The sequence below is a fragment of the Ursus arctos genome, unplaced genomic scaffold (assembly GCF_023065955.2).
Source record: "Ursus arctos isolate Adak ecotype North America unplaced genomic scaffold, UrsArc2.0 scaffold_9, whole genome shotgun sequence".
Taxonomy (NCBI): domain Eukaryota; kingdom Metazoa; phylum Chordata; class Mammalia; order Carnivora; family Ursidae; genus Ursus; species Ursus arctos.
Window position 1 is genome coordinate 289,259 of NW_026623111.1, and position 15,426 is coordinate 304,684.

The 15,426-nt window shown below is 61.3% G+C and overlaps 1 protein-coding gene across 1 annotated transcript in view; it reads right to left on the reverse strand.

Moving 5' to 3' along the window:
- CPLX1 (complexin 1) overlaps nucleotides 1-13,037 on the reverse strand; it is a 33,910-nt gene extending 20,873 nt beyond the window's left edge. Inside the window, exons 1-2 of the mRNA XM_057309824.1 lie at nucleotides 12,966-13,037; nucleotides 11,502-11,607 (exon numbers count right to left, since the gene is read on the reverse strand). Coding sequence (XP_057165807.1) covers nucleotides 11,502-11,532 — 31 coding nt within the window. The 5' untranslated portion in view covers nucleotides 11,533-11,607; nucleotides 12,966-13,037. The remainder of the gene's footprint in view (nucleotides 1-11,501; nucleotides 11,608-12,965) is intronic.
- Nucleotides 13,038-15,426: the final 2,389 nt, after the last annotated feature.

Consider the following 15,426-nt stretch of genomic DNA (forward strand, 5'->3'; position numbering starts at 1 on the left):
GCTGATCCGGTCCCCACACTCGAGTGCACGTTGCATCAAGACAGATCCTGTCTGTGTGTCTGGCTCGTGGGGAGCAGGCTGTAAATCCTGACGGATGGCCCGTCACAGCGCGGTTTGTGAGAGCCAGGCACGGACCTGTGATGACGAGTCAGTGTTGGTTAAGTCCACAGCCGCGAACGCACATAAGCTCACACCAGGCTAATTCTGATCATCCTCGCGCCACGTGTCCCGGCACACGCATGTGCCCGTGCAGGTGATGGCTGAACGTGACGGACGGAACACCCCTCTCTACAACCCCCTGAAATGGGAGTGAAGACATTTAAAAGTACGATCACACAAGGTCACACAGGAGAGGAGAGGAGAGAACGAGGAAACACAGGCGTCAGGTCTGGGGAGGAAGGGCGTGGACGCGAGGCAGAACTGAACAGAGAGCGCCGCCGAGACGCCGATCCGCAGCGAGCTGGAGGCGCCAGGCCCTGTGGGGTCAGTGGGGGGAGCACGGGCTGGGGTCTGCACGAGGGGCCCTGCGCTCCCTGCACAGGGATCCACCGCCACCCAAGCAGCAAGGGGGAATCGAGAAGTCGTCTCCCTGGGCAAGCCGAAGCCAAGGCCCCACAGACTCAGGCGCTGGGGGCAGAGGTGACGGTCCAGCGACAGAATTGGGTGAAGTGGACATCTGTGTCCTGAAAGAGAAGACCCACCCAAGCCCCTGTCCACTGCCTTGCTGGCAGACCCTGTCATCCAGCCACACAGGGTCCATTGGTGGAGCCGTGGACGCCTTATCCACACAAGACCTGAAGATGCTGGAACCTGGGCTCCCAGACACAGAAAGCACTTCACCACGTGTGTCCCACAGGGAAGCCCAGGGTCCCACGCAGCACATGCGACGTGCAGACAGGCGTTCGTAGCTCACTCGGAAATAGAAGCGCGGAGCTGAGGAAAGCCTCCACCATGAAGACCGCTCCCAAACCAGGGGCAGGAGGGACCCAGAGAGGAGAGACAGGACAGAGCACAGGGGAACGCTTTAAAAGGCGGTAGTTTAGAACACACGAAAGAGCTCTTGGAAGTTAAAAATACAAATGTAGAGATAAAAAATTTGGTTGAAGGGCTAGGAAATAAAATTCAGGAGACATCCCAGAGAGTAGAACAAGAGACACAGAGATGAAAGACAGGAGAGAGCACAGAAGAAAGCAGAGAGCCCACGCAGGAGAGTTCCCGGGGCAGGGAGGACGAGGCCTCGGTGGGGCGGCCACGGGGGCGACAGAGACCGGGGTCCGGGGAGGACCCACAGCGGGCCCGAGAATCCCGAAACGTCGGAATGCCAGGGCTGGAGAGAAAACCGTACAAGCCTCTCGAGAGAGAGGAGATAAAAGCAGGTCACGCAAAGAGCACTGAGGGTAAGAATAGCATGTGATGATTCAACAGCAACTCGAGAATCTGGAAGACAACAAGAAAATAACCTCACAATTTGGGGGGCAAATTCTTCTGAATCTAAAATGCAATTCCCAGCGAACCGTACGTGAAGGCACAAGATGGAGACTTCTGTCTCTGCACCATCACAGAAAGCTCCCAAGGACCCAGCCAGCGGACAGCAACCAGGGCTGACAGGAGTGAGCGGGAGGGGCCAGGGTCCTGGGGCAGCTGCTCCAGAGGGAACACAGCTAACCGTCCATCTGGGACCGCTAACCGCACCCGAGTGTCGTGGGGAGGGCTGCTTGGCTGGTGTGGAAGCCCGAGAGTCCACAGAAAACTGGGCAAACGGAAAATGAGCCCTATGTTAGCTACAGGGCAGGCCGAAGGCTTTACAAGAAAGAAGTGTATTTGCGCTGCCCTGCTTGGCTCCTCAGTGAACATTATTTACGGTCATGACGGTACCAGCCCCAGCGGCTGATACGGCCGCGGAAGAAGCACGGGGCAGGAGGTCTTGCAAGAGAGCTGAACCCAACGAGCACGTGACCGAGAAGCAGACAGGGAGGCGCGCACGCGAGGACACCTCCCGTGGGCTGACTTGAGAAAAAGTTTGCGTTCCACATTATCCCGTTCAGTGTGGATGGGATTACGCCTTCACCCCACGCCCCCGTCAGGAGGATGAGGGAAGGCTGGAAACACGTGCAGACAGCTCCCTGAACTCGGGGCGAAGCCCACTCGGCTCCTGCGGCCCGCCAGCCAAAGGGGCAGGTTTCACCCCCTTCCAGGGGCAAGGGAGGGAGGCTGCTCCAGGGCTTCCTGCCGAACCCTACTTGAAACCAGTCACCCTGCCAGGTGAGGGCCCCGTTGGTGCTAACCTGACCCCCCTGAACTAGTTCTAACAACCGACAGCATAAAGGACCTTGCAGAGTCTTCTAAATTAGAGGCAGATCTGAAGCCAACCCTGAAGCGATTCTAACGGGTGAATCTGAACGCAGCGCCGTCTCCAATTTCCACATTATTTCAGTCCCCTACAATAAGCATCCACTTTCATGTTAAAGAGTAAATACATGTAAATATCTCTCGTAAAGCTGAATGCAAAGATCAAAGTACCCTTTATAGATTAAGAGGACAACCAGCATCCGAGACGCCTGGACCCAGGACCCAGAGCCTGAAGGCGGCATGGACGCAGGGCGGGCACAGGAGGGCACAGAACCCCCGGAACCGCGGGGGCGAGGGCTCCCAGCGCACGGAATCGTTCTTGACCGTGACGATTAGAGCTTAAATCATGCTTTAAAGGGGCATGTAGCCTCCAAAACCTGCAGAACGTTTTTAAAAAGAAAATTAAGTCCATATATTACGATAAAATAAGTAAAACAGCATGAAAGCATTTTAAAAAGGTGCAAGTGAAGATGGCCGAGGTCAGATCGGTTGCGTTAACTGCAACGGTACACACGCACCAACCGCTCCTACGACACCAAGGCCCCCGCCCTGGACGCTCACCCCTCTGCCCCTGAGAGGGGGCGAGGCCGGACTCCCCTCACCATCCTGGTCAGGGAGAAGTAAAGCCCGCCACTGGCCACGGGGCCACTCCCGCTCCCACCGACGGGCCACTGGTCCAGGTCAAAGTCACGAGCGAGGATGAATGGGCTAAAGACAGCTGGCTTTCTGCACGGGTCCGTGCCGGCACAGGGCCGGGCCTCTCCTGAGTGCTGGGTGCAAAGTCTGGGTCCCGCGCCCCTCCACGCCCTTAAGGAAGGCAGGCACAAGACACCGGGGGCCCTGTCTCACCCTGCTGCCATGGGGCTGGGGGCCCTGGGCCTGATGGCTGGAGGGTTACCAGCAGATGCTTCCTGCTCGCCTCCCAGCAGGCCAGAGCCCTGCCTGCCTCAGCCAGGCCACCAGAGCGGCCGTACTGAACGCACGTCCTTGATTTTCCGCGAGGCCCCTCGAGCTTTTACGCATGCTCCAACGTGCCAAAATCACCTCTCCGCCTGTCCACTCCTTCTGTGGTTTTGCAAACCTTTATTAGTTGTCTGGGGATTTTCCTCCTGCCGTAAACAGAGTCCCCCTCCCCTCGCCTCGGGGACCACCGAATGTGCCACGCCTGCTGGGGACAGCCCGGGGCCCAGGGCCTGTGGAGCCAGGTGCCAGGCGAGTGTCTGGTCTTGGCTTTCAGGAGAGGACAAACGTAGACAAGAGCGAGATGAAAACGCCCATTAGTGAGCCCACACAGAGCCAAGCTTGGGGACAGATGGCACGGCCGCCCCGCTCCAGGGTGGTTGTAATCGTCAGGGATCCACCCTTCCATTCAGCCTCTCTGCCACTCTCGTGGCTGCCCGCTCACCAGTGCTGCCCGTGAGGCCAGACGCTGCAGCCATGGGTCCTGGGGTCACTGCCACTGGCACCTCATCTGCTGAAAGGGACAAGGACCAGGGAAGGCCCCCCACACCTCCTGGCCCCGAGTCTCAGGGACCTCCCAGGATGTCTCCACCTTGATAGAGACCCCAAAGGCAGGGTGGGCTCTGCTGGGGAGGGCATCTACTTGGATAGACAGAGGGTAGGGGAGACCGACCCCAACACGGGTCTTGGGCACAGAGGGCTGCTCTCTCTCACCCCCATGGACCAGGCACAAAGCCTGGGGTGGAAGTCCCCATTTCCAGAACCTTCTTTCTGAAGGAAAGCTAAGTGCAAGATGGTCCCGGTGGCCCTGAGGAGCCTCGAGGGCCCGAGGCTGGCAGCTTTGCTGAGGGTTCCCCGGGACCACGCCCCATCTTCTGTTAAAAGAGCTTTTCCTTGTCCCCGATGCCTCCTCCTGCCACGAGCACAGCATCTGCTGTCCTCGCCTCTCCCAGGAGGCCCCAGGCCCGTGGGCCTTGCTGGCCAGCTCTGAAACCACTGGGGGCCAGAGGGTGGAGGCAGAGGCCTGGGGCCAATATGGCCTGGGGTGCATGCAGTGGACAGCACCCTGCCCTGATGAAGCCCACCATCCCCGCTCAGGAAACAAATCTCAGCATGGGGCCCTGTCGTTTCTGCCAGGACAAGGCTGCCACATTCCACGGGAGTGCGAGGAACAGCCGTCGGTGCCAAAAGGCACAGACGTGGACACCATCCTGCCTGTAGGCTCTGTCAGAGCTGCTCTTAGCCAGCTGCCTGACCTGGGTCCCAACCTCCTGAGTCCCAGTCTGCACTGGCACCTAACACTCGGCATAAAACACCCAGTATACAGCACCCTCAGCACCCAGCACGTAGCACTCAGCACCAGGTGCCCAGCATGCAGCATCTTCAGCACCCAGACCAGCACTCAGAACCCAACACCCAGCACCCTCAGCACCCAGCACTCAGAACCATACTCAACACCCAGAACCCAGTACTCAGTACCCTCAGTACCTAGCATACAGCACTATCAGCACCCAGCACTCAGAACCCAGAACCCCAGGCCCTCAGCTGGGCCTTGAGCAGCTTGGATGTCACAGTTCACAGTCAGGCCCATGGGACCAAAGGGGACCTACCGGATGGAACAGGGACTCTCCCCCAACCAGCCAGCCTGCCCCCAAGAAAAGGAAGCCAGAGCTCCTGACGATCCTGCAAGGGTAGAGAAACCATGTTCTCCCCTGTCTGGGAGATGAGAAAAGTGAGAGCAACCCTAGATAAGAGAGATTTGGGGGCGCCTGGGTGGTTCAGTCGGTTAAGCGTCTGCGTTTGGCTCGGGTCATGATCCCAGGGTCCTGGGATCGAGCCCTGGATCGGGCTCCCCGCTCACTGGGGAGTCTGCTTCTCCCTCTGACCTTCCCTGCTCTGGTGCTCTCTCTCTCTCTCTCTCTCACTCTCTCTTTCTCAAATAAATAAATACAATCTTTAAAAAAATTCAATAAAAAAATAAAAAGCAATCTTAAAAAAGAGAGATTCATATGAACCCCAAGAGCAGGCAGGCCAGGAGGAAGGACTGTGCAGCACCCAGCCAAGGCCTTCACCTCCCCTAGATGGAACCAGGTTGCTCCGGGCAGCCCGTGACCAACAGCAGGAGTCTCAGAAGGGCTCTGTGCTCCCCCTTGCCCACCCGGAGTGCTCCCCTGCCTGATCCATTATGACCTGGGCTTGGGTTTACCATGCCAGAGTCTCTGAAATTTGTTGGCATTAGGGTCTGCCCGGACTTGACGCTCATTCTGCTAGTTTAACGCCCCAGCATTAAATGTGCAATGTTCCCGAGCCAACCAAGCAGTCCCTGGTGTTAGTGCAAGATCACTGTGAGCCCGTCACACAGGAGCTATTAAAATGAATGCTTTAATCCCAACCAGAATTTCCTGCCAACCAACAAGGCAAAAAATAAATGACTTTATCAGTTGAAGTGCAACATATCCATTTTGTTCCCACACTGGGGCTAAAGCTTTATAACTGAGCTGTGGCTTAATCAACTAGGAGGATAGGCTCCTGAGGGAAAGACCGTCCTTCACTGTCTTAGGGAGAAAAGGCGGTTTCTCTGATGTGTCTTCCAGCCTCCAAGAGACGTGTGTCTCTCCTGAGCCCAGGGAAGTGAGCTGGTGCCCATTCTGAGTGAATGTGGCTGTTTCATCACTGACTTTTTGCTGGCTGCCTGGGGAGAAGCCCAGCTCTCAGAGGTGAGCAGGGGAGGGAGTTGGCGCCCCTGCCCTTGGAGGGCTCATGGTCTGGGGGTCTTGCATCTGAAAATCAAGGTTTCCCAAGTTGACGTGAGCCCCATACCGTGAGCTCCCCAATACCGCCCACCTGTTTGGAGGGCGATGTGCCCACCTTGGCCTCGCCTTCCATGACATACGAATGGAAATCCTCAGTGCGATCCCACACACACATCTGCTAAACAGAACAAGGGGTTGTCCCTTGGGCCCTCCCCTTCTTCCTGCCCTGTCCATGGGACGCTGGAGCGGCAGCAGCCACTTTGCCACTGTGAGAAGCAGGCTAAGCATGACAGCCTAGGGAAGCTCGTGGGGTGCCAGAGGTGCAACGAGGCTAAAGCCGGTCCCGGATGGCACCCCGGAGCAGCTGAGCCACCTCCTGACACGTCTCCATGTAAGGGAAACAAACCTCGATTCAAGCCCCTCCCTGTCTGTTTCTCTGAGTCAAAAGCATCTTCCCCAGTGCAGAATCCTGGTGCTTCCCCTCCCAGTCTGCTCCTTCTGCAGCCCAGCTCAGCCTGGGACTCCACCATCCCCCCAGGGAACCTGGGAGTGTCCTTGCTGGGCAGCCCCAGGTCCATGGGAGGCCCCTGATAAGCAGAGCTAACTCCAAAACAGACAGACGGGGTCGGGAGGCCAGTAAGACCTGCCCTACCCTCAAGACCTGGGTTTGGGACAGGATGGGGATGCCTGGCCTCACCCTCAGTGTAGAGTCCATGGGTGGACACTGACGGGTCCAGACAGGACCACCTGGGATCTCAGGCTGTCTCTGCCGCTCTGATCTGAGGTCCTGGAGGGCAAGGTAAGGACGGTCTGGGAAAGAGCCACCTCTGCGCTGCAAAGACCTCAGGGTCCCTGACACTGTGTCCCAGAGCGCCTGCAGGCACACGCAGGACTCAGCCGGGAGTCGGAGACCCAGCGCGGGAGGGGGGCTCAGGATGCTTAACAGAAGCAGGTGCCAGACAAGGAAGGAGCCCCCCCAACATGCGCATGGAGGGAGGCACCTCTCTGCCCAGGGCTCCTGGCCCCAGAGGGAGATCGCCCTTCAGGTCCCATCTTGTGCGAGCGATGAGGTGGGTACTGCCCTCCCTTCTCCAGGATCTGACCCAGCAGCCTTGACATATCTGGCGACTGGTCCCCAAGAGCCCGCAGCAGAGAGCAGACCACCCACCCCCCCGACTGCAGCAGCCCCCAGAGGCTCTCCCTGGGGTATGTGTCTGTGAAATGCCCGTGGAGGTCAGGGTGACAAGGATCCGTCTTCCTCCCATACACCCGCAGTCTGGCTCGGTGGAGCTGCTGTCCCTGCTCAGACATGCTGGCCTCGGGAAGGTGGCTGTCCATTCCCTCACCTGCCCTATGCACCAGGCACAGGCCTGATGCCCTCCTACTCCCCAAGAGAGGACAGCCTCCCCACCCCCAGGATGGCCCCAGCCCAACTCACCACAGGACACGGGGGCCACTAGCGTGTGTTTGGTGAGAAGACCCCCCCCCCCGTGGGCTTGGTCACGGTTGCCCAGTAATGTCCTCCTTCCCATCTCCTGCTGTCTTCCACACCTGGACCAGCCCTGCAGTCCTTGGGCCTTTGCACATGCTGTGTCCCAGGGTCATCTGCCCATCCTTGAATCCCACCTCAGATGCCCCCTCCTCCATGGAGCCCTCCCCTGCCTCCACACCATCCCTGAGGACCTGAGCACGCTCTGGACGTGGACCGTGTCACCCCAAGGCCGATCGACAGGACAGCCAGCCACGAACCAGTTGTTGGGGCCAAAACGGCCACACTGCGCCTGATTTAGCCCAATGAGAGTCCACACCAACCACAGTAACCTGGCAGCTGCCCACGCTCTCGCCCGTGGTGTGAGTAGAGCTCCAGGGCCACCTGCCACTTCCTAGCCTTGGGGGAAACTGAGGACTGAGCCCCGGATCCGGGCACATGGCCACCTCGTGTGGTCTCCGGGCCACCACCTGCGGCTCCCACGGACTTCGCGAGTGTTCTCGTCTTCGAGGGACTGAGCATTAAATCTGGGGTGGGTCTTGGGGTGGCCAAGAACATAAAGGCCTCCAGGATATTCTCTTGGTAAGAACAAATTTGTCAACAGCTGGACACTTTTCTCAACAATTTGGCCCCAAGAGAATTCTCCTCAGCCAGCCCTGCGTGCCCACGGTGCCCACAGCTCCCTGGCCCTGGTGCTGACCCCAGCAGAACTGTGTCCAGGGGATCACGTCTGACTTTAAAGAACCAAAGGTACCCTTAGTCACCCCTCAAAGAACTCAGGCCCAAAGAGCAAACGCCCCCCTGGGCTCGACACGGCCCCTTCCAGGCTGCATCTCAAGAGAGACTGCCGCCATGCAAAGCCTTCCCATGTCCACTGCCGGGGCCCATGGACTGGCGTGTCTGGGCGGATCCTGCCATCGCAGGGAAAGGGGCCCTAGGAGCCATGTGTCCCCTCCTCTGTGGTCCGTGGCTGCCTACCTGCTCTGTGAGGCTGTGAGCGTCTGTGAGGCCACCCGTCAGTGCTGGTGGCCTTGCTGGGGGCGTGAGTCCCACTGCTCACCCACAGCGGCCTTAAGGACAGTCCCAGTCCCGCCTGACAGGCCCCCTCCTGGCCTGCTGGGCCCTGTCCTCCCTCACTGCCCAGGGCAGCCCTTTCACCACGGCAACTCCTAGGCACCCCCTCCTCCTCCTCTTTCTTTCAGTAGCAGGTGTGCGGCGGTCTGTGCCTTGCTCCCAGGTGGCCTCGTGGTCCCCAGATCCCGTGAAGGAGACAGCCCTCAGCAAGGGTCACACGGCAGCCGCAGTGGCTGAGCCAGAAGCCCACTGGCCAGGTTTGGGTTCAACAGGGGTTGGGCCACAGGGACTGGGCAGCATCAGCCGTCAACAGAGGCTTATAGGAAAGGCCGTGGGTGCCTGGGATTTCACCGCATCTGAGCTCCTTCTGGACGGGCACACCCTGAATTTCGGGCTGTCACTCAGTTCATCATACCCTGAGCCCCAGAGTGGACCGGGCCCTGTGGAAACAGCCATGCACTTCCTGGGCCGGGGCAGGGGAGGGCTGCGGACGCCCTGTCGCTCTACCCGACATGGGACGCTCCAGGCTGTCACCTTGAAGCCTCTGTCCCCAGCAAAGGCCTTCCATGAGACACATGGTCAGGACAACACAGCCGCCCAGCGAGCTGGGGACTGTCTCAGACGGTCACACTTAACTTGGCTTCATCGCGTCCTGCCCCAGGAGGGCCGAGGGAGCCCGGCCCTCGTCTCTTTCCTCCCTCCCACTGCACAGGTATGTGGTCTCTGCGTTTCTAGCCCTGACTCTATTTCTGTCTCTCTCTGTCTCAGTGTCTGTCTCCACCGCACACCCTGCACTTCTGTCTCTGGTCCCGTTTCCTTGGGTTCCTCAGTCTTGGTCTCAGGACCCCCTGTCTTTTTCACCTGGCTGTTCCGTTCTCACCATCCACCCCCCACAGATTCCCAGACCGCCTGTGCCCCACTGTCCCTCTCCCTCTGGCCACCCCTCCCCATGTCTGTCTTGTGCGTCCGGGGCACCCTCTCTCCAACCCTACACCTGCTCCCTGTTTCTCGGGTCCATCCCTCTGGGTCCGGGTCTGTCTCTGTCCCTCTGTCTGTACGCACTCATCATAAGAGGCCAAAATGATGCCCGTCCAGGGGAAAGGAAGCACGGGAAAAAACACAAGGTCTCGCCCCGGAGGTCAGATGCAGCCCCCAACCTCAGCAGCGGGGGATGACAAATACTGTGGGGCAGCAGCGGGCGGGGGCGCCCGTGGGTGGCTGCTGGGGGGCGGTGCTCCAAGGTGCCTCTGCGGGCTGCCCCCCTCGCAGCTCCCTCATGGTGCCGAGAAGCCCGCCCTGTCGCCGCCGCCGGAGAAACTTTGGGCTGACATGGAACAAAGGGAACCCAGGCTGGCAATTACCCAGCTAATTTCAGCCATGTAGACAGGCAAATCAGATATTTCAGGTCTCTTACAAACCCACCTCAGGGCCTGAATTAGCCACCTAATTAATTATCTGTAACAGCCTGGGACTGGCTGGGTGGGAACAGGGATTGCTCCCAGTGCCAGGATGCTTGTCCCTGAATCATGTCCTGGTGACGTAATCATTATAATTAGACCCAACCTGCAGCCTCTCCTTGACCACAGAATCTCAGGAAGCGTGGCCCTGGGCCAGGCGCAAATGTCTTTTCATTTAATTTGTGGCAGCAGAAATGCAGCCATTCTGCAAGAGACAAGCCCATCCATGGGGCCCCTGTTCTAGGTTTGGCGGCACTGGGCCCACCATCCTGCCCTCCATCCCGCCCCCCATGACTGGCACAACAGCCCGTACCCACTCCCCACCTCTGGCAACAAGGTCCTGATTCCTCGGGCCACTGCAGCAGCACCAGGAGGATGACCTTGTCATGCATCACCTGACTCATGCCAGGCTGCGCAAGGTACCAGGTCAGGGTATGGCCCACAAAGGCCACCAAAGGAAAACATCCCGGACAGCAGTCAGGTGCCGGCCATAGGCTCCCCTCCCAGGGAGCTCCGGGGAGCTGGTGTTGCAACCAAGGGAGCTAGGGCACACAGAATGGGCCCCATGGGCCTCGGCTGACCAGACTGCTCTACCAGGACACACCTGCGCCTGTGTGGATCTCAGTGCATTGCCCTGCCCACCTCCCAGGCCAGGGTCTCTGGCCTCAGTGATGGCCCTTTGAACCAAACAGGCTCAGGATTCCCTTCAGATAAGAGTCAGCAGGGTTAGAAGGGCCCCTAACACACACACACACACACACACACACACACACACACACACACACAGTTGCACTGTCTCTGTGGAAGGGGGCCAGGGACACACCAGCTATCTTGGCCTCTTCTCTTGTCCCTATGCTCAGCCAGCCCTGGCTCCCTATGCACGCTGCTGCCCCCACCCTGGGTGGATCCCACGGGGTCCTCGCTGGACACCACAGATCCAGCTCTGGTTCTCCACCCCCACTCCACCTGCCACAGCCACCCTATAGCTTCCCAAGGCTCTGTGCACCAGGAGCAAGCCCCCCATGGGGCCCACCAGACCCTGCCAGTTAGAGTTGGCCCTTGGTGCCCATGAAACCCACCCTGGGCTATCCTCCCAAAAGCAAGGGTGCTGCTCCTTAACCCCTGATCCCAGCCTCAGCACTGTCTGGTGGGCTCTGCCCTGACCACGGCACACCAGTGTACCCCCCCTCCCCCACCCCCCATGCTGGCCAAAGCAATTTGCGAGGCGCTGGCTTTGGTCCCTTTTCTGTCCCCCTTTCCTGGCTCTGTCCTGAGGGAGGGAGCGGGCAGGTGTGTTTCCGGGGATGTGCAGTGACGGCATCTGTGAAGTCTGAACGTGCCCCTGTGTGTCTGCATGCCACTGTGGTATGTGGCAGCGGCCAGCTGCGTGCCTCGTGCCCCCAGGCCCCGACTTCCTACCTCCCAGGGCCTGTTTCATCACGAACTCCATGACGATGGCTTTGATTCCTTTACGGCTCCTCCAAGGCTCAGAACTCACATGCAAGTGTGGCCAGAAGTTCTCTGCCTAGGGGAGAGGAAGTGGTCACAGGTCACCAGGCCTGGGCGAGGGCTTTTTCCTCATCCCTACCTGACATCCCCTGAGCATGGGTCTGTGGTCTGAAGAAAGCATGTCAATTCCCCCACCCCTTACGGCTGGACCCCAACACTGACAGGGACACCTGAGAGGGTCTGGTAGGGTCTCTGTGGAGGACGTTTCCACCCCACACCCTGACCAGGGCAGGCAGATCCCAAGACCCTAGCTGGACCTGCAAAGTGGCCTCACCTGGCCCCTGGTTTTCTGAAACCAGCTTATGGGGGCTACTGCACGGATGGGGGCAGGAGAGTGCAGCTCAGAAGGAGCCCGGCTGTGTGAAGCTGGGGCGACCCAAGGGGTGTTTGAAGGTGACTGGCTCTTCTGCCTCCTTGGCGGGCCCTGGGACACAGGGGGGTAGGGGATCCATCCAAGAGACAGGAGGGGCTATGGTGGGGTGGGGCCTGAGTGGATGCCCCTTCAGAGAGGTCTCTTTGGCTTCTGAGGGAGGAGTCTCAGGGGCAGGTAGACCAGGCTCTACCCAGGGGAAATTCCAGGGCCCACTGCCACCAACCTGCAGCAGAGACTGGGGTGGGAGAGACTGCAGGGAACCCAGCCTTCAGGGAACAAATGGAAATGGGAGGTCAGAGCCACCCTCCACCTGCCTCTGCATGGGTGGGGCGCTCCAGGGTCCAGGTCAGCTGAACTCTGGTGGGGAGGCGCTGTGATGCCCCTCCCTCCCCACTTGTGGGGTCCCTCCTGGCAGGCAAGCCCAGGGCTCTGGAGATCCAGTGTTTTACGGTGTTTTCCTCTGCAGACGAAGGAGACCCGCGTTTGTGCGGCCTGGGGAGGGCTGGCTGGGTGGGAGTGCCCCCGCCTTCCCGCAAAGCGCTGGCGCGCAGGGATGCCCTTGCCGCAAAGCAGATTCTCTTCCAAACTTCTCCCCTGGCTCCTGAGGGGCTGGGGAACTCAGGGCCCTGCCACAGAGAGGCTCGGGGTGCTGCTGGAGCTCCCCCAGGCTGCCCATTGCCTCCCCGCGCGGGCCGGGGCTCCCGCTGCCGCCGCACCCCTTGGCTTTGCGGGCGGGCGAGTTGCCCGGCTCTGCTGAGCGGCCCTCAGGCGGGAGAGCGCCAGGAGAGAGAAAGAGACAGAGGACAAGGGATGGGTAGGGGAGACGCGCAAGGCAGGAGCAAGAAAGAGGGCGGGCGCGGGCCGGGACCGCGGGGCCCGCTTCAGCACCGTGCCGGCGGACAGCGCCCGCCCGCGCCGAGCGCGCGCCCAGCCGGGGCCGGGGAGGGGCAGGCTGGGCAGGGGGCGGCCTGGAGTGGGGTGCGCGCGGGAGCGTGGGTTACCTTCCCGGGGCCGGGGTGCGGGTGGGCAGGCGGGCAGTCAGTGGCGGAGCGCGCTCGGTCTGGCCCGGTCCATGTGGCGCCCCGGGAACTGCGGTGGCGGCTGAAGGGCACGGCGAGGAGGGCGCGTCACATGGAGGCGCACCCCGCCCCCCGCCCGCGTCCGAGCGTGACGACGAGGGCGGGGCCGCAGCGGCGAGGCGGGCGCCCGCGGGGGACGGGGGCGGGAGCGACGGAGCCGCGCCCCCTTCTCCACTCCCAAACCCTGCCCCCTCGCCGGATTCGGTGGGATCTCGGAGCCGGCGCCTGCAACCCCCGCCCGCCCAGCGGCGTAGAATCCCAGACACTGCTCCCCCCAACATCCGACCTCCTCGGTGTGGACCCGGGCGGGGGTCGCCCTCCTCGCAGACAGGGTCCCGCACCCCCACGCCCCCGCCCGTGCGGGGCACCTTGTGAGCGCAGGTGGGACCCATACGTGCGCGACCCTCTCTGGCAAAAGCTCTTTCTTCTCCGGCCGGAGGGGAGAGGCCTGGGGCTTGGGGGTCGCGGCTCCCCTCCCCATTCCACTCCCCCCGGGCGCGCAGGGGAAGGGGTTCCCATCGCGTGAGCAACAGTGATCCGGACCCAGACGAATGCCCCTGAGCGCTGCCCGAGACCCCGACCCCTAGGCTCTCCGGCCCCTCCGAATCCCAGGGCGGGAGAAGGGAGCCCCCAGACTCTGAAAACCCACCCAACCCCTGGCGGAGAGAGAACCGCAGACCGGCCCGGACCTATTTTTCAGTGTAATAGCGTCCGAGAGAGGGAGGAAGCCACCCCGAGTTTCATTTAAGTGGGACGGTGGCCGGAGACCCCCGACCCTTCGGCTGCGGCGGGGGAGACGGGCGCAGAGTGCTGCTGGCGCCGGCGGCGGAGGGCGGGCGGCCCCTCGCGGGGCAGGGACGCGTGAAGGTCACTGCAGACAAGGGCCGCTCCGCCCCGGCTGTCCCCGCAGCCCCGCCCCCGCCGCGGCCGCCCCCTCCCCCGGGCCTCCGGGATTTCCCCGGCGGCAGAAGCCGCACTGCGGGGAGAGCCGGGTCGCCGCAAGGTCGGAGGCTACGCCTCCAGTCCCGCAGCCCCTCCCGGGGGTCGGGAGACCCCACCCTGCAGCCCGGGCAAGCGAGTATTGTGGCTGGCACTATGGGGAGGGGCTGCGGCTCGGCCTGGTCCGGGTCTCAAAGAGCAGCAGGGCTGAAATGCTGCTCGGGCTTCGGCCCAGGGCTGACCTCTTGGTTGGTGGGCAGACAACCCTGGGGCTACTGCATTAACTTGTCACCGTCCCTTCCCGACTGAGTCGTCAGGACTTGCTGGGCCCGGGGGGGGGGGGGGGGTGGGCGGGAAGGAGAGGCTTCTGCCCCTCACCCCACCCCGCGGAGACCACACCCCCTGCTCAGCTCCGCCCCTGCCCTCAGTCGCCCCCGGAGACTTGCAGGCCCACTACCGCTGATTTCCTCGCAGCCTGTTGTGACCTCGGCTCCCAGCTCCCACGCCTCGTTGACCATCTCCAGGCCCTACGGTGCCTGGCTGTGGCCTGGTAGGGGCCCGAGGGGAGCGTATGGAGGAAGTCAGCCCACTCCCTGGGAGTGAGGGTCAGTCTCCACTCAGCGGCCACTTTTGTTAGCGAGGTTCCTAGTCACCTTGGAGGCCCACCTACCGCTGAGGACACGTACACCTGCAGCCTCTCTGGATCCCAGGGCCCTGAGATCTGGCCTCAACATTCTCACTTTCTCCTGCTGACAGGTCCTGTCACTGAAATCTGGGCCAGGAGGTGAAAGGGGGGTGCTCCCCAAAGGGGGCACCTGGGGACAGGACATAAGACTCAAGCCAGGGCTGCAGGGAGCCCCTTGAGCTGGCCTGCCCAGGCTGCCCCCCACCAGGAATATGAGTCACATCTCGTCTTTCCCCTGACCCTTCTCAAGAGGTGGCTTAGAGCTCTGGGCCTTAAGCGGGTCTGGGGACAGGCGTTCTGTGGTCAGCTGTTCCCAGGGGCCTCGAGCCCCAGCTCAGGATCTGCCCAGCCTGGCCTTTCCAATGTGCTCAGAACCTGAGTGTGGATGCTGGAGGGAGAGGTATGGTCCAGGAGAGAGAAGTCACTTCTCCCCACAGGAGCCTCTTCCCTCCACGCCTGCTGCCAGCTGGGCCTGGAGGATGAACCCCACCAGGTCTCCTGTGTCCACCCCTCGGAGGACCCAGCGGTGACCTCAGCAGAGTCCACAGCAGGGCCCACAACCAATGCCCCCAGGTGCCCTCATGAGCCATGCAGGAGATACTCCGTTGACCTTAGGGCAGCCAGGTTGGGCAGGGTCCTCCTGCCTGTGTGGAGTCAGGGCAGTGTAGGCTCATGGAACAGAGGAGTACAGAGGTCCTCAGTCATGATCGGGGCCTGGCTGAGCAGCACATACAGCCCTGAGCCAGGGGCCCACGGGTG